The sequence below is a fragment of the Balaenoptera musculus genome, chromosome 1 (genome assembly GCF_009873245.2).
Source record: "Balaenoptera musculus isolate JJ_BM4_2016_0621 chromosome 1, mBalMus1.pri.v3, whole genome shotgun sequence".
NCBI classification, from domain to species: Eukaryota; Metazoa; Chordata; class Mammalia; order Artiodactyla; family Balaenopteridae; genus Balaenoptera; species Balaenoptera musculus.
The window spans coordinates 15,748,166-15,773,578 of NC_045785.1; the positions used below are offsets into that span (position 1 = coordinate 15,748,166).

A 25,413-nucleotide genomic window follows, 5' to 3' on the forward strand; every position below is an offset into this window, starting at 1 on the left:
ATCTTGGCCAGGTCACTTAATGACAAAAGCCCCATTTGCATGGAATCACAAAGGATGCTCACATCATGACATCATGGGATCCTCCAACCATGCTCACTGTAACAAATTATATCTCATTCAATCCTCATTACAAACGCTACATGATACTGTTAGTGCACCCATTTTACAGATGAGAAAACTGAGGCTTAGGGAGATGGTATTAACTTCCCAAAGTCATACAGCTAATAAATGGCAGAACTGGAATTCAAACTAGGGTCTACTAAACTCCAAAGCTGGAGCTGTTCTGTAATCCTAGAATGCAGGACAGAGATGGTCACTATCCCAACTGTACTGATGAGGAAACTGACTCAGAAAGGCAAGTCATGTGCCAACAGTTGTACATATGGGAAATAGTGGAGCCAGGATGCAAACTCAATTCTTTTACCAGCAGCCCAATGTCTATTTTGCCAACAATAACAACAAAAAGTGAGGCGTCCTGAGTAGATGATCTCAGAGGTTCCCTCCAGCTGAGATCACAGTGGCACCCATCCCCGACCCTCTCGCCCATCAGCGTGTCAGCAGTGGGAGTCTCACCAAGGGAGAGTGTGAAGCACACGTGGACACAGTGGCATCCTTCCACACTGGGACACACACCACACCCTCTGTCCCCAAACCAAGGGGGTCTCCTCTCCCTCACCTGGCCCCGCCCAGCATCCCCAGAGGCACGTACCTGGGAGACTCTCGGCAGGGACACACCCCGGAGGAGGAGCTGCTGTCGCGGTGGGGCCCAGCCCACACTGGCTGGGAGCTCCCCTTCCGCTCCTCCGCGGGCCCCAGGGGACCGACATGGCCCAGAAGAGTCCCAGCCCCGCCCTGGAGCCCGAGCACGTCCAGCGGCTGCTGCTCTCCTGCCGGGAGGCCAAGAAGTCCGCCTACTGCCCCTACAGTCGCTTCCCCGTGGGGGCCGCCCTCCTCACCGGGGACGGGAGGATCTTCTCGGGTAAGGGCGGCGCCTTGGGGTCCCCCTCCGTGGCAGCCTGGGTGGGAGGCCAGGGGAGGACAAGAAGGAAGGGCGGAAGGAGGGCACTCTCTCCCCTCTTTCCTGGGCCGCTCCTGTAACTCTGCCACTCACCCCTGCCCTGCTTGCTGTCCCAGACAGTGAGGATGAATATTCTGCTCAAATCCAGTGGCTTTCCATTCTTGGAGGACCGGGAAGCTGCGGAGAGATGGGGAAGGAAGTGGGAAGGGGAAGCAGGAAAGGGATGCCATAGACGCAGAGCATGGGCAGTCCCTGAGCTGGGAGGGAGAAGGTTAACACTTTCTGAGCCCTCCTCTACGTCTGGCACCCTACAAAGGCTTCCACTGCTACAAGGCAAGTCCTCACCACCCACGCACTGAGCCAGGTGTTATGCCCATTTTTCAATGAAGAAACTGAGGTCCGGAGGTGACCTGACTTGCTCAAGGTCACACAGGTTGCTGTGACCAGTGCTAGGGTCCCTCAAACCCTCCTTTCTTCCTGTCACCTACCATCCAGGGGGATGGCTGGGGGTGAAATCGAGGAATCCAGGGGTTACTCCTTAGTGGGGTGTGGGCCTTACAGAGGGTCTTAAGGGAAAGAAGGCAGTCAGGGTTTGGGTAACCAGCACTGAGCGCCGCCGGCCTGGGGAGGGAGGGAGGGACAGGAATCTGAGTTGGCACTAATCTGTTCCTAAATTCCTTTTCTTTGGTTTGTTGTTCTTATAGAAAAGCTCACTTGAACAAAAATTCAGACTTGTTTTTGCTAAGCTTAGGGACATCCTCTTTTAGGACAGTGGGGAACAGGGCATGGAGGTGGCAGGGAAGCCGTGCCCCTCCCCCCTCCCATTCCCACCACCGCCCTGCCCGCAGGGCAGATGAGAATTGGCCCAGAGTGATAGATGGGAAGCCCCAGCCCTGCTTCCAGGAGTCCCCCTTCCGCTTGGGCAGCAGCTAAAGGACCGGAGGCTCGCTTGTGTGCCTCTCATTGGTAACCCCACCCACACCCCCAGCAGCCCCGGGCCAGGTGTGAGCCCCTCACCTCCACCACTGCTCAGCTGCCAGTCTGGCTGGGAGCCACACCTCCCCCTCTATAGTGGCCCCTCTGGGCTGTCCTTGATGTTCATCTTATCTCTTGTCTTTTGTGGTTCTTTCTGGTTTCACAAGTCACCTGGGTCTTAAACATCTTTGAGCTGGAGAGGTGACCTTGAGTGTGTGCTACCATGTGAAAGGACCGTGACTCACGTTATCCATCTAACCTTTCCAGTCTTGCAAGGCAGTTATTATATTGGCCCTTTGCAGAGAAGGAAACTGAAGCTCAGAGAGGTTAAATGCCCAAGATCACAAGCTGATATGGGAACCCAGAGTTCCCCTGACTCCCAAGTTTGCTTTCCTGTGGGGAATAAAGAATCTCTGAGTGTCATGTGGAAATTCAGTGCTGGCCCGGGGGCTCAGATGAGCATTAAATATTAACCACCACCTCAAACAACGTTGCAATCCACACTGCCCCGTGTCTCAGGGCCTTGAACATGCAATCAGCCATTGATTCCTTCCAGCGCTTCCATGTCCCCTCCAGATAGTGTACAGAGAGGGGCCCTCCCCATCCTTGCATTGAGTTATTCATTCAACAAATATTTGCCAAGCACCAATTATGTGCTAGGTAATGTACCAGGTGCTGGAGATACCACTGTGAGCAGAAATGACAGTCCCTGCCCCCACGGAGGGCCCCTCCTCTTGCACAGGCCATGGCTCAAAGTGGGAGCCTCAACCAATGATTGTAGGAGAGAATGGATGAAGTGAGCAGAGGTGTGGCCTATTTAAAGGCCAGGGAAGGACCTGATGTCACCGGAAAAAGGGTCATGCGGTGGGCTTATGGAGTTCTTATGGGATGGGGTACAGGCCCTGGAGGAGTTAAAGGCTCCCGGGTTTGCATCCTGGCATTGCTGTTTCTCAGCTGTGTGACCCTGGGCAAGACCCTTCACCCTCCTGAGTCTCAGCTTACACGTCTGTAAACCGAAGATCACAATACCGGCCTTTCAGGATGGCTGTGAACAAAGCTGGTGTTTCTGGCCTGGCGGTCCTCCCTGATTGTTGGTGCCTGTGCTGCATTAGTCATTAAAGATGTTGAATTTCACCCCCGGTTGTGAGGCTTTAAATGAGCTAATGCCTTTAAAGGAGCTAAAGTGCTTAGCACAGTTTCTGGACCAAAATAAGAATATCACAAATGGCGGCTGCTTCTACTATTAATGGGATGGTGATGATGATTTGGAGGCAGATTGTGGAGCCCTTCTGAAGGCCAGGTAGAGACACTGAGATCTGATGAGGTAGCAGGTAGGGAGCCAGGAAGAGTGACAGGAACGTGGGGTTTGAGGACAATGAGTCTGACAGGTACTCAGGGAAGACTGGGACAGAGGAAAGAGTGTCAGGGGGACAATGTCTGTCTTACTCACTGACAGCCTGTTGCCTGGCCTATAGTTAAGGTTCATTGAATGCGTGAATGAGTGGTTTGGCCTAGGACAGTGGCAGGTGGGATGAAGAAGACGGAAAGATCTGAGAGGGATTGTACAGGACTAATGGACTGGGTCTAGGGTGGGCAGTATTAGAATAAAGGAAAGGAACATGGTTCTAGGATTTCCAGCCCCGGAGACCAGGGAAAGGATGAGACAGAGCTGGATTGTGCTGGGAACATGGTGGGCAGGGACCAACAGCCATATTAATAACTACAGTGGATTAAGCATTCTCTAAGCACTTCTGTGAAAGATCTTTTGTAATCTCACAGCCACCACATGAGAGGAGACAATGAGTGTCACATGCATTAGTCAGAGCACTTTGAGTTACAAATGAGAGAAGCCAAACAGAACCACAACGGTCAAGGGTAGATCTTGCCTCAGGGACAGCTGGATGCAGGAACTCAAATGCCACCATGCTCTTCTTTTATTTATTTATTCATTTATTTATTTTTGGCTGTGTTGGGTCTTCGTTTCTGTGCTAGGGCTTTCTCCAGTTGCGGCAAGCGGGGGCCACTCCTCATCGCGGTGCGCAGGCCTCTCACTATCGTGGCCTCTCTTGTTGCGGAGCACAGGCTCCAGACGCGCAGGCTCAGTAGTTGTGGCTCACGGGCCTTGTTGCTCCGCGGCATGTGGGATCTTCCCAGACCAGGGCTCGAACCCGTGTCCCCTGCATTAGCAGGCAGATTCTCAACCACTGTGCCACCAGGGAAGCCCCACCATGCTCTTCTTTAGCCTTCTGGATGCTGGTTTCTTTCTCTTATCCTAAAGGTGGGCTTTCTCCAGGCATCAGGGAACATGAGCGCAGGCATCCCTAGTTTACATTCTTACAGCCTTAAAAGCAGAGAGGAAAGAACTCTTCCCCACTAGCTCGAGATGGAAAAATTCCAGGGAAGGGCTCTGATTGGTCCATCTCCAATCACATGCACATCCCTGGGCCAATCACGGTTGTCGTGACGGGGTAGCGTGATGGGGCCAGCTGATTCACACACATATTCCTTCTCAGTGCAGGGTGGGTGGGTCTATTACCACAAGAAGGACTGCGGAGTTGCCAAGCAGACCAAACCAAGAGCCAAACGCACATTTTATAAATGAGATAACTGAGGATCAGTTTTATCTTCTTCCAAATTCCTTGCTCTTTCTGCTGCCCCTCGCTGTATGAGCATATGTGGATACACAGAAGAGGGCAGAGAGAGTTGTGCTGAGGAGGGGGGGACAGATGGAGGGCATTTACCAGAATCCCTGGATCTCCTTACTTAGAAGGAAGGGGAGGGTAGATGGCAGTGAGGCAGGGCTTGGAGAGGAGGGACCTTGAACAACCAGAGGAAACCTGATAGGGCATCAGGGGGTGAATTAGAGACGATTAGGAGGCAGAGAGGGCACAGTTGAACTTAGACACTGAGTTTACAACTCATAGTGGGACAAGTCTGCCCAGTTCTGTGACTGTCTCCCGCTGAACAAAAGACCTGCCTCCATGGAGTTTGCACCCTCAGAGGCAGCTGGTGTTCTGTCCAATTCAAAAGCAAGTCTGAGAGCTTTGCTGTCACAATCTCATAATAATGATCTTATTTCCTCTATTACCCCTGACCCCGGCCAGGGCCTTGTGCCCCTCGCAGCTGGGCCATCAGGATGGTAGTTAATAACTACAACAATTACCTTCTGTCACTGCTGTGGGGAGAGCGACAGAGAGAGGAGGAGCTCACCGGGGAAGAAAGATGCTGGGGGAAGGGGCAGTGAGGACACAGAGAGAAGAGTTAAGATGGGACACAAGGGGGATGAGGGGGACGAAGTCAGCCCGGGGCCCCCCACGTGACGGTGCTCAGCCAGCAGTGGTGGATTGCCGGGTGGGAGGGCGTGGAGGAGACCCATGGAGGACCACCCTGCGGGCATCACCCAAGGGATGGGGGAGTTTCTCTTCTTCAGTTCATGCTCTTGGGGTGGTGGTCTGTCTCCCCCTTTCCTCAGAGGGATTGCAGCACTCCATATGTTTCATTGCCATTTGGCGGGGAGGCAGGGGGAGCACTTTTCTGGATCACGTGTAATTAATTTGGGAGAAAAAAACCGTATTAAAAAACAAACAAAAAAACCGTTTAAGGACATCCTGGTTAATTGCTGAATTTGGTTTGTCTTGGCTTAACCTTTAAACCTAATCCTTCATCTGTCTTCCCCCGACCAGCCCCTGATTCCCTCCCTGGGCTCCCTTTCTCCCCCAGGACCACCCTTTGGAGCTCATAGCGTTTGACCCAACGCAGGCTCCCCGCCCCACCCATAGCACTTCTAGGTGAGTCAAAGCAGGCTTCCCTAACCAGCGTCCTCTCCTTACAGCCCTGCCCACCCTCCACGCCCACTCTCCACGCCTCGCTCCCGCTGTGCCCCCCACCCCAGCTTCGTCCACTGGTCCTCTGCACTGTCACTCGAAAGCAGCTTATTACAAAGATGAGCTTCACTAAAATCCCTCGACTCTATAGCTGAGTTGGAATAGAATCCATTCGTGAAACTGTGCATTGCATTTGCAGCAGAGGCAGGAACGTGGAGAGAGTGGAGTATTTCTTCAAGCACGCGAACGTGACAGTTCTCTAGTCCAGGGATTCTCACGTGTGGTCCCAGACCCACAACCTCAGCACCTCCTGGGAACTTGTTAGAAGTGCCAGTTAACGGGCTCCAACCCAGAACTACTAAAGCAGGAACTCCAGGGGCGGAGCTGAGAAATCTTTAAGAAGCCCTCCAGAAGATGCCGAGGCCCACTTGCTTGAGTGTGATGAACCCCTGCTCGAATCTTAAGATCCCTCGGAAGGCAGAGCGGACGCAGAGAGGGGGACATGCTCTCCGGCAGTGCTGTCTTCTCTGGGGGACTGGGTCCCAGTCACCTCCTTGTGAACTTCTTTCCTGGCTGATGTCTCGATGACATCGGACTCCAGCCCTGCCTTAAGCAACAAACCTCCTCAGAACATGGCCTCGCTGAAATGCCACAGAGAAAGACACTTCTTTGTATGTGTCATGCCAGGATGTGAGTTGACTCCCTGATCCCCACCTCAGATTTACCCTCTGTAAAATGGGGTTAGAATAGGATCTGCCTTACAGAGTTGTTAAAAAGATTGACAACAGAATGCAGATAAAGTGTTCCACGAGTGCCTGGCAGATAAAAGGAGAGCAATAAAAGAAAAGATTAAAAGAAAGCAATGAGTGATAATAGCACTATCATCATAGTGTTATTTCTGGTCCAATCTTATAATTATGGATTTCTAACTTGGTGCCATCCCAGCCCATCTCTCCTGTGTGTTTCAGAGTCAGTGAAGGGAACACAGGGAATGGAGTTGGTTTGCCTGTATAGAAGATGTTTTGTGCTCTGGGCTTTAGGGAGGCAAAACAAAATTGTCTGGCCTTTCAGGATCAACAGTTTATGGGTCTCCTTCCTCCCTTCCTCCTCCTCTTTTTTTTTTTTTTTAGAAGCAAGACTCGGAAATTACACTTGAACTTGCTAGAGGCCCCACATACAGTTATTCCTTTGCAGCTCAGAGATTTAGCACTAAAGTGGGGAATTCCACTCTTTCAATAATAGGCCTCACTGGCCTCAGTGTTTTAGGCCCTGGGCATACAGCAATGTACAATAGAGACAAAGTCCCTGCCCTCAGGAATTTCTACTTGGGGGATAATGGGGGAATTAGATATTAAAGACATTCATTTCAGGAAAGTGTGAAGTGTTAAAACAGGATAAATGGATTAAGAGGGTGGGAGGTGAGGGGGGAGGAAACAATTTTAGATAGAGTGATCAGGGAAGGCTTCTCTGAGATGACCTGGGTAGAGTGAGCCATGTGCTTATAGGGGGAAGAGAGTTCCCGGCAGTTAGAACAGCCAGTGCAAAGGCCCTGTAGCAGGTATATACTCGGGGAACAGCTGGAAAGCAAAAGGAGTTGAGGTCCAGGAGGCAGGCAGGTTGGCACCAGATTACGAGGGCCTTGTAATCATGGAAAGAATTTCAAAGTTGCCTGAAGGACAGAGACAGGGCCACTGTGACACCTTGTCTGGAAGGAACAGAAGCTCAGTCATACAGGCCTACCACCACCAAAGCCTTGACTTGCATGCAATTAAGAACAGCAGCTCCAGCTGCTGAACACTTACTCTGTGCCAGGCTTTGTGCTCATTGCTTTACACACGCGATCTCAACTCATTCTCACTAGAAGCCTGCGAGGAAGGTGCTGTCATCTTTATTTTACAAATGAGGACACTGAGCCTCAAGGAGGTTCAGTCCCTTTCCCAAATTCTCAGAGCCAGGAGGGCTAAGGGTCCCAGGGCAGAACAAAACCTACCGGATCTTTCTACAAAAGTCTATTTGAACAGTAGGGTATGTGAGTGCACTCCCTTCTAGAACAAACTCTCCCTCTCCTTAACTGGCCCATTGAAGTTTTTACACACAGTAAAGGAAGAGTTCTCTATATGAGGTCACTGTGAACTTCAAAAGCAGACACAGGCAATCATCCTGAGAGCCCGGGCCCTTTGCAGTCTGGCAGTTTGCTTTAACGTCATATCAGCAAAACCCAAGATTTATGTGAATCACGTCTAATGGGAAAAGTGTCCCTGAGTCAGGGATGAGGCAGGGGTGGGAGGGTTGCTAGACGGGAAGTGGAGTGGGGAGCAACTCTTCTGCTTCTGGGAGAGGCAGAAGTCAAATGCAGCAAGGTCACAGGTCAGCAAAGGTGGGAGGGGCAGGCAGGTATGAGCAGGCAAGGGTATGTTTAAAGGAAGCCATTTCCAGCAGGCATCAGGAACCTGGCTGGGGAGACTAGGTAGGGAGCAAGAAAGACTCCTTCATTTATTCATTTAACTTTCACTGACCTAGCAGAGAGCTTGAGCATTTAGGGGCCACTTATCCAGGCTACAGTAACTCACATGTGAATATGAACAAATGCTTTGCCAAGGTAGGCAGTCGATAAATATCAACCACGCCTTTCATGGTTGCAGCTCCCTGATGGCTCCCTGTCCTGTATCCCAACTGTATTAACTGATTTCTGTAGGGTTGCAAATGATAGGAATACTGTTTTTTTAAAATTTATTTATTTATTTATTTTTGGCTGTGTTGGGTCTTCGTTTCTGTGCGAGGGCTTTCTCTAGTTGCGGCAAGCGGGGGCCGCTCTTCATCGCGGTGTGCAGGCCTCTCACTATCGCGGCCTCTCTTGTTGCGGAGCACAGGCTCCAGACGCGCAGGCTCAGTAGTTGTGGCTCACGGGCCTAGTTGCTCCGCGGCATGTGGGATCTTCCCAGACCAGGGCTCGAACCCGTGTCCCCTGCATTAGCAGGCAGATTCTCAACCACTGGGGCACCAGGGAAGCCCAGGAATACTATTTTTTAAACTATTTTAGGCAAAAGGAGGGTGCATTGGTTCCTATAACTAAATGGTGGCAGAGCTGGAGTGTTTCTGGGCTTCAAGGGCAACTGGCATCAGGAGGCCAGACTCCTTTCCCACCATCTCTCGTCTGAGTGTCCATTTCATTGCCTCCTATTGGTCTTCTCCATAAAGAAAGGAAACTAGTTGGGCCCAGGCCCAACTCCTGGTGTTAGAGAGGGACTGATGGTCCCTCACAGAGGAGAACTCTGATTGGCCCAGTGTGGGTCAGGTTTCACCCAACACTTCCACTCACACATCCCATTGGCTAACCCTATAGGACTACCCCAAGCTTCTAGGGAGGCTGGGAAACATCGTCTCCAGCTGGGTAGGCATGTGCCCAACTAAACTCCAAAGGATTCTATTGAATGTGTGAACACTGGGAACAATTAGTCTTTGCCACAAGACCCCCTGTGGCCTGTAAGTATCTGTACATCTTTCTTCCCACACGTAAGACCCACTTTTGAACTTTCTGAGGGTGACAACCCGAAGTCCACCCGGTCACTGCATCCCGCTCTAAGAGCAGGATCCCTTGCTGGGGCACAGTCCCCCTTCTCAGGTCGGGTGCGGCCTTGCTAATCCAGTGGCCTGAAAACTAAAAAATGATCATCTGCCCCCCACGTCACACCCGCTCTGGCCATATACAGCGTGGAGCAGGAAAGGCTAACAGTCATCAAATCTCCCATTAGGAGAACAGAACACCTGCTGGCCACCAGTCCCTGCAGTTATCAGACCTGCTGGGCAAGAAGCGTGAAAACTCCCTGCCCCGGGGTACACCTTGCCTCCCCTTTCTGCCCTGGGGGTCACCCCCTTGTCCACTGCCCACTGGGGCCCCTGGCTTTGCCCTCTGGCAGCTTCTTCCTTGACCATTATCCTCCTCAGCCATACCTCTGAAGTGGGTGTCGGAGAGAATGCTCTCCTTGGGGGCACACGGCTCTCTCAAATTACTTCTGATGGTGGAGTCTTGGGGGCCCCAGATTTCTTTAGGAATTGAACAATCACAGGCTTTTGTAGGCCAGACTTTTGGTTTCTCTGGCTATCCAAATCTATCAAAAACTTAGAAACCTTCTGGTCTGTTTGCTTCCACTTTCATACAGGAGTAGCACACCCAAAGAATCCTTTCTGTGCAATAGTTCTTAAGGCGGCCAACTCCCTTTTTTTACTAACTGGCTTCCCTGCCCAGCCCAGCCCTGCTGCCTCATTTTAACGGTGGCTACCTTGAGGCACCCGAAACAATAACTGGGTGGAAATGACAGCCTTAGTCAGATCTTTGCCACAGGGCTGACTCACATTGCTAGGTAGAAAAGTCCCAAGAGTATGTACCATGGTTTGCCTTCCAGGTTATTGCAGGGTGGGGTTTTACCAAATAATCTGCCACAGAGTAGTAAGGGCCATCAGTCAGCTTTCCATCTTGCCACATCTGTATTTGCTTTCACATTGCCCAACTGCTAAGCCAAGGCCACATATTTTTGATTTTTTTTTTTTTTTTTGGTCAAAGCTACATCCTATTTTTAGCACAAATTTCTGTTTTAGTTAGATACAGGTTAAATTACTGTAACAAAAAGATCCCAAAATACAATGACTCATACCTGACAGAATTCTCTTTTCCTCTCACATAATGATTCAGAGTAGGCAGCTGGTCCAGGGCAAGTAGGCAACTCAACTCTGCTCCAGGAGTTGGCCAGGGTCCCAGGTTCCTTCTGAGCTGTTACTCCTCCATCCCTATGAACATAAAGCACGTGGTCAAAGCTGTCCCACCCCAACCCAGCCTATGGAGGGGAAAAGAAAGGAAGTAAAGGGCAAGCAGTCTCTTTACAAAAGATGTGATCCAGAAGTTTCCTACCTCACTTTGGGCCACATCCCATTAGCCAAAACTTAGTCACATGGCCATACTCTGCTGCAAGGGAGGCTGGGAAATATAGTCTCTGAGTGGCCATGTGATCAGCCATATGGGAACGGGAATCACTTGTATTACTTAAAGGAAGAAGGAGAAAATGAATACTGGGGAACAATGAATGTCCTGCCTCAGGGAGAAGGGCAAGCTATGAAGAGTGACATACTGAATATGACACCCTGATGGTCAGGGGAAAGCCCAGCTCCTGTGGCCATTGGTTCATGGTCTCACCTCCCTGAAAATGCAGAGTCTGTTAGTCAGCCAGTCTGGCTATGCCAGTGCTTTGTCTCCTGGGAGCAGCCCTTGCCCATTGTCCCCAGGAACACTCCAGAGAACGCCCCTGGGGTAGAATCCCTTTGTGCAATCACGAACACCTTTTGCAAAGCTTGAGAGCTTTTGTTTGTTCGTTGGTTTTGACAGTTTTGTTTTGCAATACAACTCACAGAGAACCCTGGTTGAACTCTGACAGCTGGTATCCACACCAAAAATTTTGGAGACTTCCCTGGCGGTCCAGTGGTTAAGACTCCACGCTTCCACTGCAGGGGCCACAAGTTCAATCCCTGGTTGGGGAATTATGATCCCACATGCCGCGCCACGCTGCATGGCCAAAAATTATTAAAATATATATATATACATATTTTTTTTTACTCAGGTGCAATCTTTGAATCAGGATCACCACCACACCCCACCCTGTGGCTTCTGTCTCTGAGACCCAGGGTGGGGGGCTCTGCTCACCTTCTTAAGCCTTGGCATCTCCCTTGGCCCTGACCTGACCTCTGCTGGGGGGATGAGGCTGAGCTAATCTGCCCTGTGATGCTGCCCCTGCTTCCAGGCTGTGCTTCGAAATACAGGCATCGGATACGTGATGAGAGTGGGAGGTTCTTGGGAAGAACCCCTGCACCAGTGGGTCACAGAGTCTCCCAGTTCTGGTCAGGTTGCCCTCTCCTTGCCTGCACCTTGTTTCTAGTAGCAGTTCCCTCCCGGCACTGGAATGGGGCAAGCCTCTTACTCTACACGTGCCACAGGAAGTGGCTCTGCTGCAAATAGCACTGGCCTCTCTTCTCTTCTCAGGGTGCAACATAGAAAATGCCTGCTACCCACTGGGCGTCTGTGCTGAACGAACCGCCATCCAGAAGGCCATCTCAGAAGGGTACAAAGAGTTCAGGGCAATCGCTATCTCCAGGTGAGTGGGAAAGGCTGCTCACAGCAATATTCATTCACCTTCAGCCAACATCCTCCACACACCAGTTACTCATCCACTCATTCATCTAACATGTGTTTATACTGCGCTTCCTATGGTGTGGGGCACTCTAGGGCTGGGCTGAGTGCTGAGGGTAGAAGATAAATAAGAAAGGGACTCTGCCCTTGGTGAGCCTGAAGAGCAGGTAAACAAGCAAGACAACTCTAAGACAAAGGCAGGCGCGCTCTTGTTCTAATAAGAGCGCAAAACACAACAGAATCCCTATAAGATACAATAGAAAGGCAGCATAGAAACTTAAAACTAGAGGGACCTAAAAATCACCTGGTATAGACTTGCCTGGCCACTATACCCATTTTACAGTTGAAGAAACTGAGACCCAGAGACGATGGACAACTTTCCTAGGAATTAGTGGAGAAGCCGGGACAGATACATAACTAGAGTCTGACTCCAGGGCTCATTCCACTGTGCCATGCTGTGCCAGGAAAGGAAACCTTCTTCCCTGCTCTCCTTGAGCTGATACTGAGATCTGTCCTTCACTGTGCCAGCTCCTTCACTTGGCATCAATCACCTCTAGGTGCAAGAACCAGGATAAAAGGACAAGCTGGTGGGGTGACACCCAGGCAAACCCAGGCTATGGTCTAAACTGATCAGATTCCAGCCCAGGTTCTGGCTGAACAAGAGCACTTGTTAACTCTCTCTACAGGCCGCAGGCATAATTATCCAAGTTCCCACGTGTGTGCCCTCAAAGGGAATTCGCTGAGTTCTTACTGGCCCTGGACCCAGACTCAGTGTCTTCAGGATTCAAAGCATGTGAATGGGCTCTTTTATTAATTTGGACCCCATTATGCTTCTGATTTAATGACGAATTGCTTCTGTGTGTACCGTTGCATTGTCTATGAGAGAGAGTTCTCGTAGCAAGATAATGGTGCAGGGAAAATAACTTTGGAAATTTTGAATCCACCCAGGAAGAGACTGCAAGGCTGACCAAGTGTTGGTCTTTAGGGACATCCGGGTGCATGGGTCATGGACTAGGTGTGAATGATCTCTTCATTGTGGTGGAGATGCAGGACCTTTCTGGTAGAAATGTAGGGGCTGAGAGCAAGGCCTATGATGTCTGTGTGACAGAAACAAGCCCCCATTTCTTTTTTTCTCTTTTTTAGTATTTATTTATTTATTTATTTTTATTTGGTTGCATCGGGTCTTAGTTGCGGCAGGTGGGCTCCTTAGTTGTGGCATGCGAACTCTTAGTTGTGGCATGCATGTGGGATCTAGTTCCCTGACCAGGGATCGAACCCAGGCCCCCTGCATTGGGAGAGTGGAGTCTCAACCATTGTGACACCAGGGAAGTCCCCCCGTTTCTTTTATAAGATCCTAAATTTGGCCTCAGTCTGGCCCGCAAGGTGGTCCACATTATTGAAGGTTTTCTTCCCTGAGTAACGGAAGCCAAGGATGCACTTCTGGAGAAGGGCCCCAGCTTCCAAGAGCTCTCCCTGTGACCAAGGCCTGTCCCGGCTTCCCTCTGGCTTTGGGAGGAATAAATGAGGCCGCCCTGGGAACATTTTGTGCGGACGAGCAGAGATCAGGATGTGAATTACACTTTATAAAACAGGGGTGGGGGTAACTCAATTTCAAAGCTGATCCAAGAAAATAATGATATTCTGGGCAAAAGGAGGCCAAAGTCAACAAAAGGATAATGGCAAGGTGGCCCTGCTCTGTTTAGAATGTTCCAGATGAAAGGCTTTTTCTCTTGGTCATTATCTACTCTTAAAAAACATGACTGAGTTTTGCTAGTGATGATTAGCAAATGTCCTTGTTTACACAAAAACCGCATTTTTCCAGCACCCAACTGCTCCTCTCCGGGTACTCAGCCTGCGCCAGCATTCCCGAGCCAGAAAAGCAGTCATTACTGCACTAATGATTTGTTAAATTGAGAGTGTGGATTTAGAGGGTGAATGGGAGGTGCCAGCTCCCTTGTTAACACTGATGAGTGTGAACAGTCTCAGAGAGCCCCCTCGAGATCTGTAAAGTAGAAAGTGCACGGCTCAGGTGGGATTTTGCTGACAGGGAGATAAGCTTGCCCCACTGGGGTCCCAGCTGTCATCATCAAAGTCGATAGGTTTCCAGCCTGTCAAGTCTGATAAGCTGGCCTCAGTGTGTGACTAAGGTCAGCACAAACCACAGGAAACTGTCAACACCCAGCACAAGGCGGAAGAGGCAAAGGGCAGCGGAGAGGGAGAAAGGGAAAGGAAGGAGAAAAGGTCCCCGTGCACCCAGGACCTTCTGGGATGCTTCTTTTCCCAAGCTTTTCATTCTTTCTCTTGGCTGGAATGTTGAGTAATGCTTAAGAGCCCAGGCTCCCGGGTTAGTGAGACCTGGTTTCAAATCCTGCTGCACTACTGACCTTGGGCACATTGCTTCAACAATCTGAGCCCAGCTCTTCTGTAAAGTGGAGGAGAGTAATGCCTACCCATTGGGCTGCTGGGAGGACTGGGGGTATGCAATAATTTAAAACTATTGTTTTAACATTATCATTATTACTTCTACAAGCTGCAGAACTACCAAAGGCAGAGTAGACAGATCCTGGGTTCAAATCCTGGTTACCAGCTCTGTGACCTTGGGCAGGTCACTTCACCTTTCATGACCTTTAACATGCAGATGGTAAGAGTACCTACATAGTTCCTGTCTTATAAGGTTATAAGGGGTTAAATGAGTTAATACACATATGGCCCTTAGCACAGTGCCTGGCCCAGAGAAGTGCAATGTAAGTGTAAGCCATTATTATCGGGCTGTCTCCCAGTTCTCAGAGCTCTCCTGCCAGGATGTACTATCTTGTGACTTTTGGTGGTTGAACCTGAGACCAAATCCAACATTCCAGTGGAATGCATGTTCATACCCCACCTTGAAAACCCCAATGCAGGTCACCCTCTCCAAGGGGCTGTCCCTTGGGCAGTTAGCCATGCATGTCACAAGATTGGGAAAGGAAGTGGTGAGCTTGGTAGGGGCCAGATCATACAGGGCCTTCTAGGCCATGGAAGGGAGGCTGAATTTCACTTAGAACACCTCTCCCGTGACCCTAACCACAGTCTGCCTGTAGTTATGACATTGGCACGCAGATTTTATCTCCCTTCCAGACGGCAAGGTCCCTGCAGTCAGGGATTCTCTGATTGGTCTTTGTTGCTCCCTCCCATGCTTGCCTATCACAGAGCAAACTCTGAGCCAACATGTGTGCAATGAAATAAAAAATAACAGAGTCCAGCCTCCAAAGAGCTTAAGAGAGGCTCTGGCTGCAACATCGGTCACCTGGTAACCAGATGGGTTAATTTGGCTCAGGGTGCCTCCTGGGCAGGGGTCCCCACCCTCTCACGTTCCCATGGGATCACTCTGAAGCTGAGAGTGTGTTCAGAGAGGACCCACCTTTCCATGAGCAGAAGCTTTCTTTGACTGGACCTCCACATGTAAAAGGGAGTTGTCATGAGGATTAAATAAAATAGCACCCCTCCACTCTCTCTCTCCTCAGCTGCTTTATTCAATGCATAGCATCTGTCTCTGTCTCCACTCGATCATGGTTGACTGGTTGGTTGATTGGTTGGTTGGTTATCTGGCTTATCTCACTAGTCAAAAACTCCTGAGAGCAGTGAATTTTACCTGGTTTGTTCACTGCTGTATCCCCAGCACTGACAGTGCCTGGCACATAGTAGGTGCTCAGTAAATAAATGTTTGTTGATTAACATGCGATAATGACTATAAGGTACTTCGGAGGATGCCTGGCACATTCTAGGCACCTATTAAACAATATGATAATTATTGTTAATACACAATAAGGTAAATTAATTATACAATAGTACATAAAGCACACAGTATGTAATAAAACTGTATATGACAAGGTACTAAAATTATGACAGAGCTTATATATGTGAAGGAAGAGTGCCAGTGATTAGCAGAGGTGGTAACAATGTGTGTATAGCATTCTAAAGTTTACCAAGGCCTTTGCACACCTGATCTCATTTTATCTTCTAAGCATTCCTACAAAGTGGAGGACATTATTCCCCACATTTTTTAGGCAAAGAAATGACCCTTGCATGGGTTAAAATGACTTGGTCAAAGTCACACGTAGTTAGCAAAAGGAAGAACTGATCAAGAACCAATTTTAAATCCTGTAATCGTCCAGAGGTATCACAGAGCTGTGGGTCTCAGAAGAGCAAGGATGATGGTGGCCACTGGCTTAACGTCTGGTGCTTCATCAGGCTTGGAGGCTCTTACAGTTTACTCTTTCTTTAAACACCATCCTTTGTCCTGCTCAGGGCTGGAGGACTGCCTTCAGGTGCCTTCACTCTCAGAGACAACCCCTGGTCTGTAAGCTTCTCTTCTCTGACTTTCTCCAATGCAGGGAGCCCAGTTTTCTCATTGACTCACATATGTCTCAGGGCCTTTGCACATACTACATCCCTTGCCTGCAACACAGAAAACCCCAGAGCTTCAGAATAGCACTCTGTTACTTCATCTCACTGAATATATGTTCTTTTTTTTTTTTTAACATCTTTATTGGAGTATAATTGCTTTACAATGGTGTGTTAGTTTCTGCTTTATAACAAAGTTGAATATATGTTCTTGAAGGTAAAATGGTGATTCTGACACTCAGGTCATACTGAGAATTAAATGAAATAATGTCTATCAAGTGCCTGGTAAGGAGCTTGGGGCAGAGCAGGTGCTCACTAATGGTGACATATGAACTCTACACTTCCTCCAAGGACCGGGCCAAATGCCACCTACACCATAAAATATTCTCTCTCCCTCCCTAGTCAGGGAGGGTCTCCTAGTTACCATGCATTCTTACTGCATTTTGTTTGAAATGATAACTCATCTAGTTTTCTATGTCACCCACTGGGCTAAGCAATCTCCTGAAGGCCAGAGACAAATTCTCCTTAACCTTTGTGTCCCTGGGGCATTGGTGAGAGTAAGTGCTCACTAAACGTTTACTGAACTCACTGATGAAAGTAATGGTCCTGCACATGGCCTTGCCTCTTGCAAGTGCGGAAAGCTCTGTGCGCTTCTTCTCAGCCTCTAGGACGCAGCACACCTGTGAACCAGGAACTGCCTGGTGGGATTTGACTTAATCTGGAGGCGGGCAGGACTTGGGGCCTGAATTTTAGCAATTGTCCTCTGGCCTCCGAAGAGACTGATCCGTGTTTGATTCTCTGTTTCCGCAGTAACTTGCAAGATGATTTTATCTCCCCATGTGGGGCCTGCCGGCAGGTCATGAGAGAGGTAAGCAGCTTCCCTTTCTTTCTGGAACGGATGCCTCCCTGCTCTTCCCCAGGCCTTGGGAGCTGAGCCAAGCTGCCAGCGAGGAGACACAGCAACTGTCCTGTTTGCTGGGTTGGCTGACTCCTAAGGCCTTCCCAAGCTTGCATGAATCACTGGAAATTATTCTTTCATTCAACAAATACTTACTGAGTGTCTGCTCTGTGCTGGGCATTGACCTTGCTCTGGGGAGACAGCAGTGAAAAGACAGGCCAGGCCCTGCACTCACAGACTTTATAGTCTAGTGCAGGAGACAGACGAACAGGAGGAAAATAAATTAACAGTAGAGTTCCTGAGAGGGGTGAGGGCTACAGAGAAAAGAATGCAGAAAAAAGGAGTTGAGAGTGACAGAAGGGGCAGCTGACTCTAGATCAGTGTCAGAGGTCAGCAAACAACAGCCCAGGGGCAAATCCAGACTGCTGCTTGTTATTGTAAATAAAGTTTTATTGGCATGCGGGCATGCCCGCTCATTCACACGTTGTCTCTGGCTGCTTTGGTCCTACCACATGAGAGATGAGGAGTTACAACCTGGACCTTATGGCCTGCAAGCCCTAAACTGTTGACTCCCTGGCCCTTTATGGAAAAAAGTTTGCCAACCCCCTGCTTTAGATGGCCAGGAAGGGCCTCCCTCGGAAGACAGCATTTGAGCAGAGATACAAATAATGAGAAAAGATGAGGCAGACCGAGGTCTAGAGATTTACAGGCAGAGGAAGCAGCAAGTTTAATGCCCATATACTTGGTGAGTTGGATGAGTCGTATGAAGGACAAAGAGGCTAGAACACGGGGGCAGGGGTTGGGGGTGGTGGTGATAGGAGGGGAAGTCAGAGGGGTGAGCAGGGGTCAGATCACACAGTAGGCCATGAATGGAGGGTATGTTTTATTCCAAGAATAAAGATTGATTGCCCATTAGCAACTGAATCGTACACTTAAAAATGGTTAAAATGATTTTACGACATTAAAACAAAAGTTGGGGGAAGAAAAGAATAAAGGGAATTCACTGGATGTTTTTAAGAGGGGACTTAAAGGATCTGATGTACTTTTTACAAAGATCTTCTTGGTGGAAGACTTCAGTTTCTTCAATCCTAAAAACAAAGGGGTGGATTTGGTCGTGGCTTCTGAATCTGGGCTCAGTGAAGTTTTTGATGTGTAAACGTACATTGGGGGAGGGGGGATGTCCGTGGCTGTGGTGGACTCGCAAAGGGGCCTGTGTCCTCCAGAGTCCCCAGAGGCTAAAGCCACCAGTTTAAAGAATCCCCAGGCCCTTGGGCTCTGATGTGACGTCATTGGCCCCTGTAAATAGAGCATCTCATTTAATCTCCACCCCCCACCTGGAGGGAAGTGTGGGTCATTATCCCCATTTCTCAGAGAAGTGAAATGACCTGCTGAAGGGCACGCAGCTGGTCAGTGGCGAGCTGGCATTCACGGCAGTTCAGGCTGACTGCAAAGCCCACGCTCCCCCCGGATGCCTCCCTGCCTTTACGGTCCTATAAATGGAACAAATTATTTTCAGCCCCAGTAGAGACATAATGATGCTTTGCAGAATAGGACCTGCTTGCTCCATGGGGGCTTCTGCTCTGGGAGCTGTCTGAAATGGGGGGAAGTGGGGCTTGCTTCAGTTTTGCTTTTGTGCCTTGGGGGTTTCAAAGCATCTCTCGAACATGCAAACATCTCCGTCTTCCTTCTGCTTCTTGCCAGGACTGCAAATCAGGCACAATTAGCAGAACTCATGTCCCAAATCCAGATAAAAAATGCCACCACGAAGGCACTGAATTCACAATAGGCACTTCACCTCCCGTTAGAGGGGCACGAATGGCTGCCCAGCACCGTGGCATGTCCAAGGCCACATAAGGAAAGCACATCAGAATGCCAACTCCCTGACTCCCGAGGCCCTGCCTCAGTCTAATTGCTCATTGCTGTTTTCTCCAAACAGATTAGATGCTGGCAGATGAGAGAAGGGGAATGGAAAAGCTGAAGGAAGGAGAGGCAAAACTGAAACCAAAATGCAAATAATAAGAGCTGAAGCTTGGGGGCCAGGGGCCTGGCGCTTAAACTCGCCTCCACTCGACTCTCACCCATACCCTCAGGCAGAGCCCGCCAAGCAGAAAAATTTCCATCCTTAAAACATTAATTTTAAAAAGCCAGAAAAAGGAACGAAATTGGATTATTTGTAGAGACACGGATGGATCTAGAGACTGTCATAGAGTGAAGTAAGTCAGAAAGAGAAAAACAAATATCGTATATTAACGCATATATGTGGAACCTGGAAAAATGGTACAGATGAACCGGTTTGCAGGGCAGAAATAGAGACACAGATGTAGAGAACAAACGTATGGACACCAAGGGGGGAAAGTGGCGGGGGGGTGGGGTGGGGTCGGGGATGAATTGGGAGATTGGGATTGACATGTATACACTAATATCTATAAAATGGATTACTAATAAGAACCTGCTGTATAAAAAAATAAATAAAATTAAATTTTAAAAAGATAATAATAAAGTAAAATAAAATAAAAAGCCAGAGACGGATTGTGCCTGGTAATAACTTGGTGATTCAGACTGAAGCGTGAACAGCAGGCGGCAAAGCTGAGCAGTCACTAGGAAACGCAAGTCATCAGTAGGAATGGCTTCCATTGATGGAGTATTTACTACGTGCCAGACACTGCGTGCAGGCACCTCCAGGACTCAGCACTGGCCATGCAGAGCCTTGGGCTCTTGACTCCAACTCCAGGACTCTCTCCATTACACCACAGCTGATTTAACTCTCCACCTAGGACACCTATCTTCCTGCCTAATAAGCCTTTCGTCTCTAAAACCACTTCACAGATCAAGACACACACAGAGACCCAAAGAGTTTAATCATTTGCCCCACATCACACAGCCAGCAAGTGGTAGCTCCTGTTATGTAAGAGAAAGATGGGGACACAGATTTGGGCTAAAACTCTGCTTTCCTGACGTTACCCTGCAAAACCTCAGTTTCCTCATCAGTAAAATGGGGATAATATCCCTCAAAGGGTAGATGGCGAAATCCTGCAGGTTCAATGTCGGGTGTGTGATGAGGCAGGCATGCCACCTCTCCTGGTTGTCAGGACTTATCGAGAGGCTCGAAGGGAAGCAGATATTAGTTGTTCTTTGTCACAGCAGGAGGGGATCTGGCCCCAGGGGTTAGATATTGTTCTTGGAAAGCCCTGGGTGAGTCCTTAATCAGAGAGTGGAGCATTGATTGCCCATTAGCAATGTGCAAGCACTGTGCTGATTGCTTAACGTGCCATCTTTCATGGGCTGCTCCCTCAAGCTCTATGCACCAGGTATGATTATTGTCATTCCCATTTTACAGGTGAGAAAACTGAGGTACAGAGAGGCATGTTAGACAGTAAGAGGTAGAGCCAGATTCAAACCCAGGTCAGCCCTCAGCCCTCACCCCTTGGCCACACTGCTTCCCTCACACTGGCTTTGTCTCTTTTCCAGTTTGGCACTGACTGGGCTGTCTACATGACCAAGCCGGATGGCACATACGTTGTCAGGACAGTCCAGGAGCTGCTGCCTGCCTCCTTTGGGCCCGAGGACCTGCAGAAGATCCAGTGAGGGATGGGGAACACCCACCGCCTGGGAGACCCTGGGTCCCCACACGTGCTTAAGGGGACAGCCACCCAGAGAACTTCATGAAGATGGACTCACAGACCTGGGGACGCCTGCCTAGTGGTCCCCAACCCCACAGGCGCTGGGCAGAGATGACTCTTCCAAATTACACTCAAGCACTGGGGTTTCTACTGAAGTGATACAGGGTTTCACTCCAGCCTGGGCCACAGCCCCTCCTTGCAACCCTCCTTGTCCTCCCTAGGACTCAGAGCACCCCGACCCTCTCTTCCTTCCTGTGGGCCCTCTTTCAAATTCCAGCCAAGTCTGTGCTATCCTGCTTGGTTCTATCCTATCTAAGGTTCTATCCTGCTCTGAGTGACTTTTCTAATTCTAACATTACAGAACATACTGATTAGGGAGAGCACGTTTTGCTCTGTCTCAATCCTTGCTGTAGCTCTTAGGAGGGGCAGGGTGATTTGTCTTTATAGAAAGACCTGGATTCTTTCTTCCAGGAGAGGAAACGGGCACCTTGGACCTGTGTAGCTGGTGTGGAGAGCTGAGTTTTTAGGCTTCTTGCCCCTGCCTTCTCCAGATGGGAGGCCACTGGGCTGGATCTTACTGCCAACGGCCATTTCTAGAGTCGTTCTGGGCTCGGTTAGACCGGGGCACTGGGTGCTGTCACCCCCAACTATAAAGGGGGAGGCGTGAGTTTGTCTAGACAGCATAGCAAATGTCTCTATGAGAACCTACTCTGTGTCAAGTACTTTTGCGTGGATTATTTTGTATTTAAAGTACTTGACAACTTGGCGAAGTAGCTATCTCCCCCTTCTTACAGATGAGGGCCCTGGTTGAGTAACTTGCTTTAGGACTGCAGCAAAATTCAAACCAGAATCCAGGTCCTGTAACTCCCACTGTGGTCTAGAAACAGTGCCTGCTCTTTGCCACGCGCTGTGATGTGGCAGATCTGGAATTTGAACCAGGTCTGTCTGACTCTGAGTGTTTTTTCCATTCTCCCACAGCTGATGTCTGGCTGCCTTTATTTACTGAGTCTCTTTTATATGCCAAATACTGCAGAGAGAAAGATGTATAAGAAACAGTCTCTGCCCTTGAGAAACTTGCAGCCTGACGGGGAGAGAGAAGTGCAAACAGGACTAATGCACAGAAATACACACTGTGGTCCAGGCGGGTACCAAGTGCAGGGTGGGCATGGTTACGGGGGGCATGCTGCCTTTTGGGGAGTGAGGAGGCTCAGGAAGGGGACTGTCTGTTGGTACAATTAGGGAGGTGAGGACTAAATAAGGGAAGGAGCTAGGCTGGCCCTGTAAAGGGGGCTGACAGCTCTGGGGGTCCTCCCTGGAGGAGTTGGCCTTGGGGTGAGCTTTGGTGGCTGGGGTACAAATAGGGTGTAGATTTCCTCTTTCCCAGGCAAGCAAGTTGCTGAGGGCACAGGAAGTGGACAGGTAATTCACCCCTTCCCTGGGAGTCCTTTCTACTGAGATCAGAGCATCTGCAGGGGTTACTGTCCGGTAAGACTGGCTTTTCCATTACACACCCAGACCTACCTGCTGCCAACCTGGGAGCAGTAACCAGGAAATACGGGAAAGTATTTCCAACATTGCTGCATGATGCAAAACTCCACCCTGCCTTTCTTTAGAAACGGCTGCTGTGGCCTCCAGCACACTCTTCTGAATGTTCTCAGTAAAGAGGAGTGGAGAAAGAAAGAGAAGAAAGGAAGGTGAAAGAAAATCGGCCAAGATGTTAACATCAGTTAAACTTCTGCTTGATGGGGATCTAGATTAGTGGGGTTTTTCCTTTGTACATGTCTGTATTTTTTAAATTTCCAAAACATTTTTTTTCTATTTAACAAGAAAAAAATGGTATAGCACAATGGTTAAAAGTTTGAACTTCAGAGTTGAACAGCCTCCAAACTGTGTGGCTTTGGGCAAGCGATTTCATTGCTCTGAGTCTCAATTTCCTCATCTGTAAATCAGGGATGACAGTTCCCAGCGTACAGCATTGTCGTGTGGATCAAAGGAAATAATGCCCTATTGAGAGCCCAGTGCTGGGTCCTCAGCAAACTCTTGATACATGCCACCTGTTCCTTTTATTAAGGGTGACAAATTTGGGTCCTTTGATGATGGATTTGATTTTTGCAAACAGGCTTTTACATTCATTTAACAATTGTTTATTGACTGCCTACTGTGTTGCAGGGCTGGGACCTGACCCTGGGGATACAATAGTAAATAAGACAGATAAAATCCCTGCCCTCACAGGGTTCTGTCTACCTGTGGCAAATGACATCTAAATGATTCTAGTACTTCATGACAAGGGTCACCCAAGGGGAAGAAAGTGCTCCAGGGGCAGGTCGCAGGAGGAGTGGAGCTTGCCTGAGAATGGGCAGAGCAGCCCTGAGGAGGGGATATTTCAGCCAGGGCACAAGAAGGGTCAGCCCTTTAGGGAATGGGGTTTGGGGAGGGTCAAAGAATGAGGACTGTCTGGAGGACGAAGCCCAGTGTTCTTATACTTCATGGAAACAGACTGGGGAAGGCAATTTGCAAAGAAGGATTCCAGAAATTATTTGAACAATGTCCCCTTGGAAGAATGATACTCATTTGGCTGCAGAGAAGCTGGGATGTTTGTTTAAAATAAAAGCACTTTCATTTTGCAGTCCTGCTGTTCTGAGGGCTGTGATTTCAGAGCAGCACGTGCTCTATTGTTCAGGGCTGTCTGTGTTTTTTAGGACTCTAAAGCTGAGTCCCAGATTCCCATGGACATATTCCAATAGAAGCATGTATATTTCTGTGCCTCTTGCCAGCTGCTGCTAATTGCTTATGTAAACTACAAGATTCTTTAGGATTTCCTTTTGGGAGGGAGAAGGGCGCAACTATGATTGACGGATGCCAGGGGTACTTTGGGTGCCTGTGTCAGAAATGAAGCCAGAAAATGCTGTTCAAGAATAAATAATGGAATGACCTAATAAGTCTCACACACACAGTATTTTTTATACAATTATATGAGCACAGAAACAGGCGTGGAAGGAACACCTAGTCTGTAAATAGTTTTTGAGGGGGTATGGGAAGGGGAAGTTAAGGGAGGGGAAATTAAAAACCTGTTTCCTGTTCTATGACTGAACAGGAAAAAAAAAATGGCATAATGATTGTGTTAGTTACCTATTGCTGTATAACAAATTATGCCAAAATTTAGCAGCTTGAGACAACAAAAATTTATTATCACACAGTTCCTGCAGGTCAGGACTCTGGGCTAATCTAGGTCATCTCAAGGTTTCATACAAGGCTGTAGTTAAGGTGTCAGCTGGGGCTGCAGGCTCATCCAAAGGCTCAACTGGGGAAGGATCCACTTCAGAGCTCACAGATGTGGTTGTTGGCAGGATTCCTAGGGGCTGTTGCTGTTACCATTTAGTTCCTTGTCACGTGGACCTCTCTACAGGGCAGTTTACAACACAGCAGCTGGCTTCCCTCAGAAGAAGCAAGCAAGAGAGCAAAAGAGGGAGCAAGATAGATGCCAGAGTCTTTTGGTAACCTAACCATGAAGGTGACATCCCATCACTTTTGCCAAATTCTATTCCTTAGAAGAAGTAACTAAAGTCCAGCCCACAGTCAAGGGGAGGGGATTCCACAAAGCCATGGATATGGGGTGCGGGGGGGGGGTGTCACTCTAAAGATGTAAAAATTGAAAATGCACATAGACAGGAAAAAAGAAAACAGAAAAATGGGTAAGGGCGGCAGGAGGACCAGAAGAAGCAGGCCTGGTTGGCCCTGTTAAGGAGTTGACCTTATTCCAAAGAGCAGCTATCAGTTTCAGACAGGGTGGGGTGGGGTGACATGGTCAGCTTTGTGCCTTAAATAGCTCAGTCTGCCAAATCAGGAGATAGTAGAGAACTGAAGGAAATCATAGAAGAAATAGCCAAAGGAGTAAAATAGCATGCCTCTGGGTTTAGAGGGAGTTGGAACAGGAGACCATTTGCTTTTCATGATGAGCCCATCTCTATATACTGTTAGTGTTTTTTTAAATCAAGGATGCATATTACTTTTATTTAAAAGACTTTTTAATTTTTTTTTTTTTTAAGACTTTTTAATTTGTAAAAAACCAGAAAGAATAAAAGAAAGAAGCTTGTAGAAAGGAGGTTCATTTAGCAATAATGTAGTGTAAATTCTAGAGAGCAAACACAGCAGTTGATTCTGTTGGGGGCGGGGAGTGAGCTATTTGACATTCCTGTTGTTTCCTTCTGACTTCTCCTCTGGCTCACCCCTGGGAAGGTGGAGTGAGTCATGTGATTGAGAGTTTGAAAGATAGCCCAGCCCCTTCCTCTCTCCACCCCCTTGGGAGGGCTGGAGATCCAGCAGGCCCCATGCTGGGTGCTAGGGGATCTAAGGTTTAAAAATCACAATCCCTGTCCTTACAGAACTGACTGTTTAGAAGGGGAGACAGAGAAGGGGCATCTAGCCCAGTCTAGGAAAGGTCAAAGAAGGCTTCCTGGAGGAGGTGACCTCAAGTGTGAATGGGGATTCTTTCAAAGAGGTAAATTAAGACAGAGGGATCAGCA

General features: G+C 48.8%; 1 protein-coding gene across 2 annotated transcripts; it reads left to right on the forward strand.

Annotated features, from left to right (window-relative positions):
• Positions 1-265: 265 nt before the first annotated feature.
• CDA (cytidine deaminase) lies at positions 266-24,924 on the forward strand. 2 transcript variants are annotated; one of them, XM_036871438.1, is made up of 4 exons: positions 266-979; positions 11,846-11,957; positions 17,183-17,240; positions 19,207-19,460. In XM_036871438.1, exons 1-4 carry the CDS (start codon positions 826-828, stop codon positions 19,246-19,248), a joined length of 366 nt encoding a protein of 121 aa, XP_036727333.1. In that variant the 5' UTR covers positions 266-825; the 3' UTR covers positions 19,249-19,460. The 2 variants fall into 2 exon arrangements, with proteins under 2 accessions (XP_036727333.1, XP_036727323.1); XM_036871428.1 differs by lacking the exon at positions 19,207-19,460 and adding an exon at positions 20,739-24,924 and having other exon boundaries at positions 288-979.
• Positions 24,925-25,413: the final 489 nt, after the last annotated feature.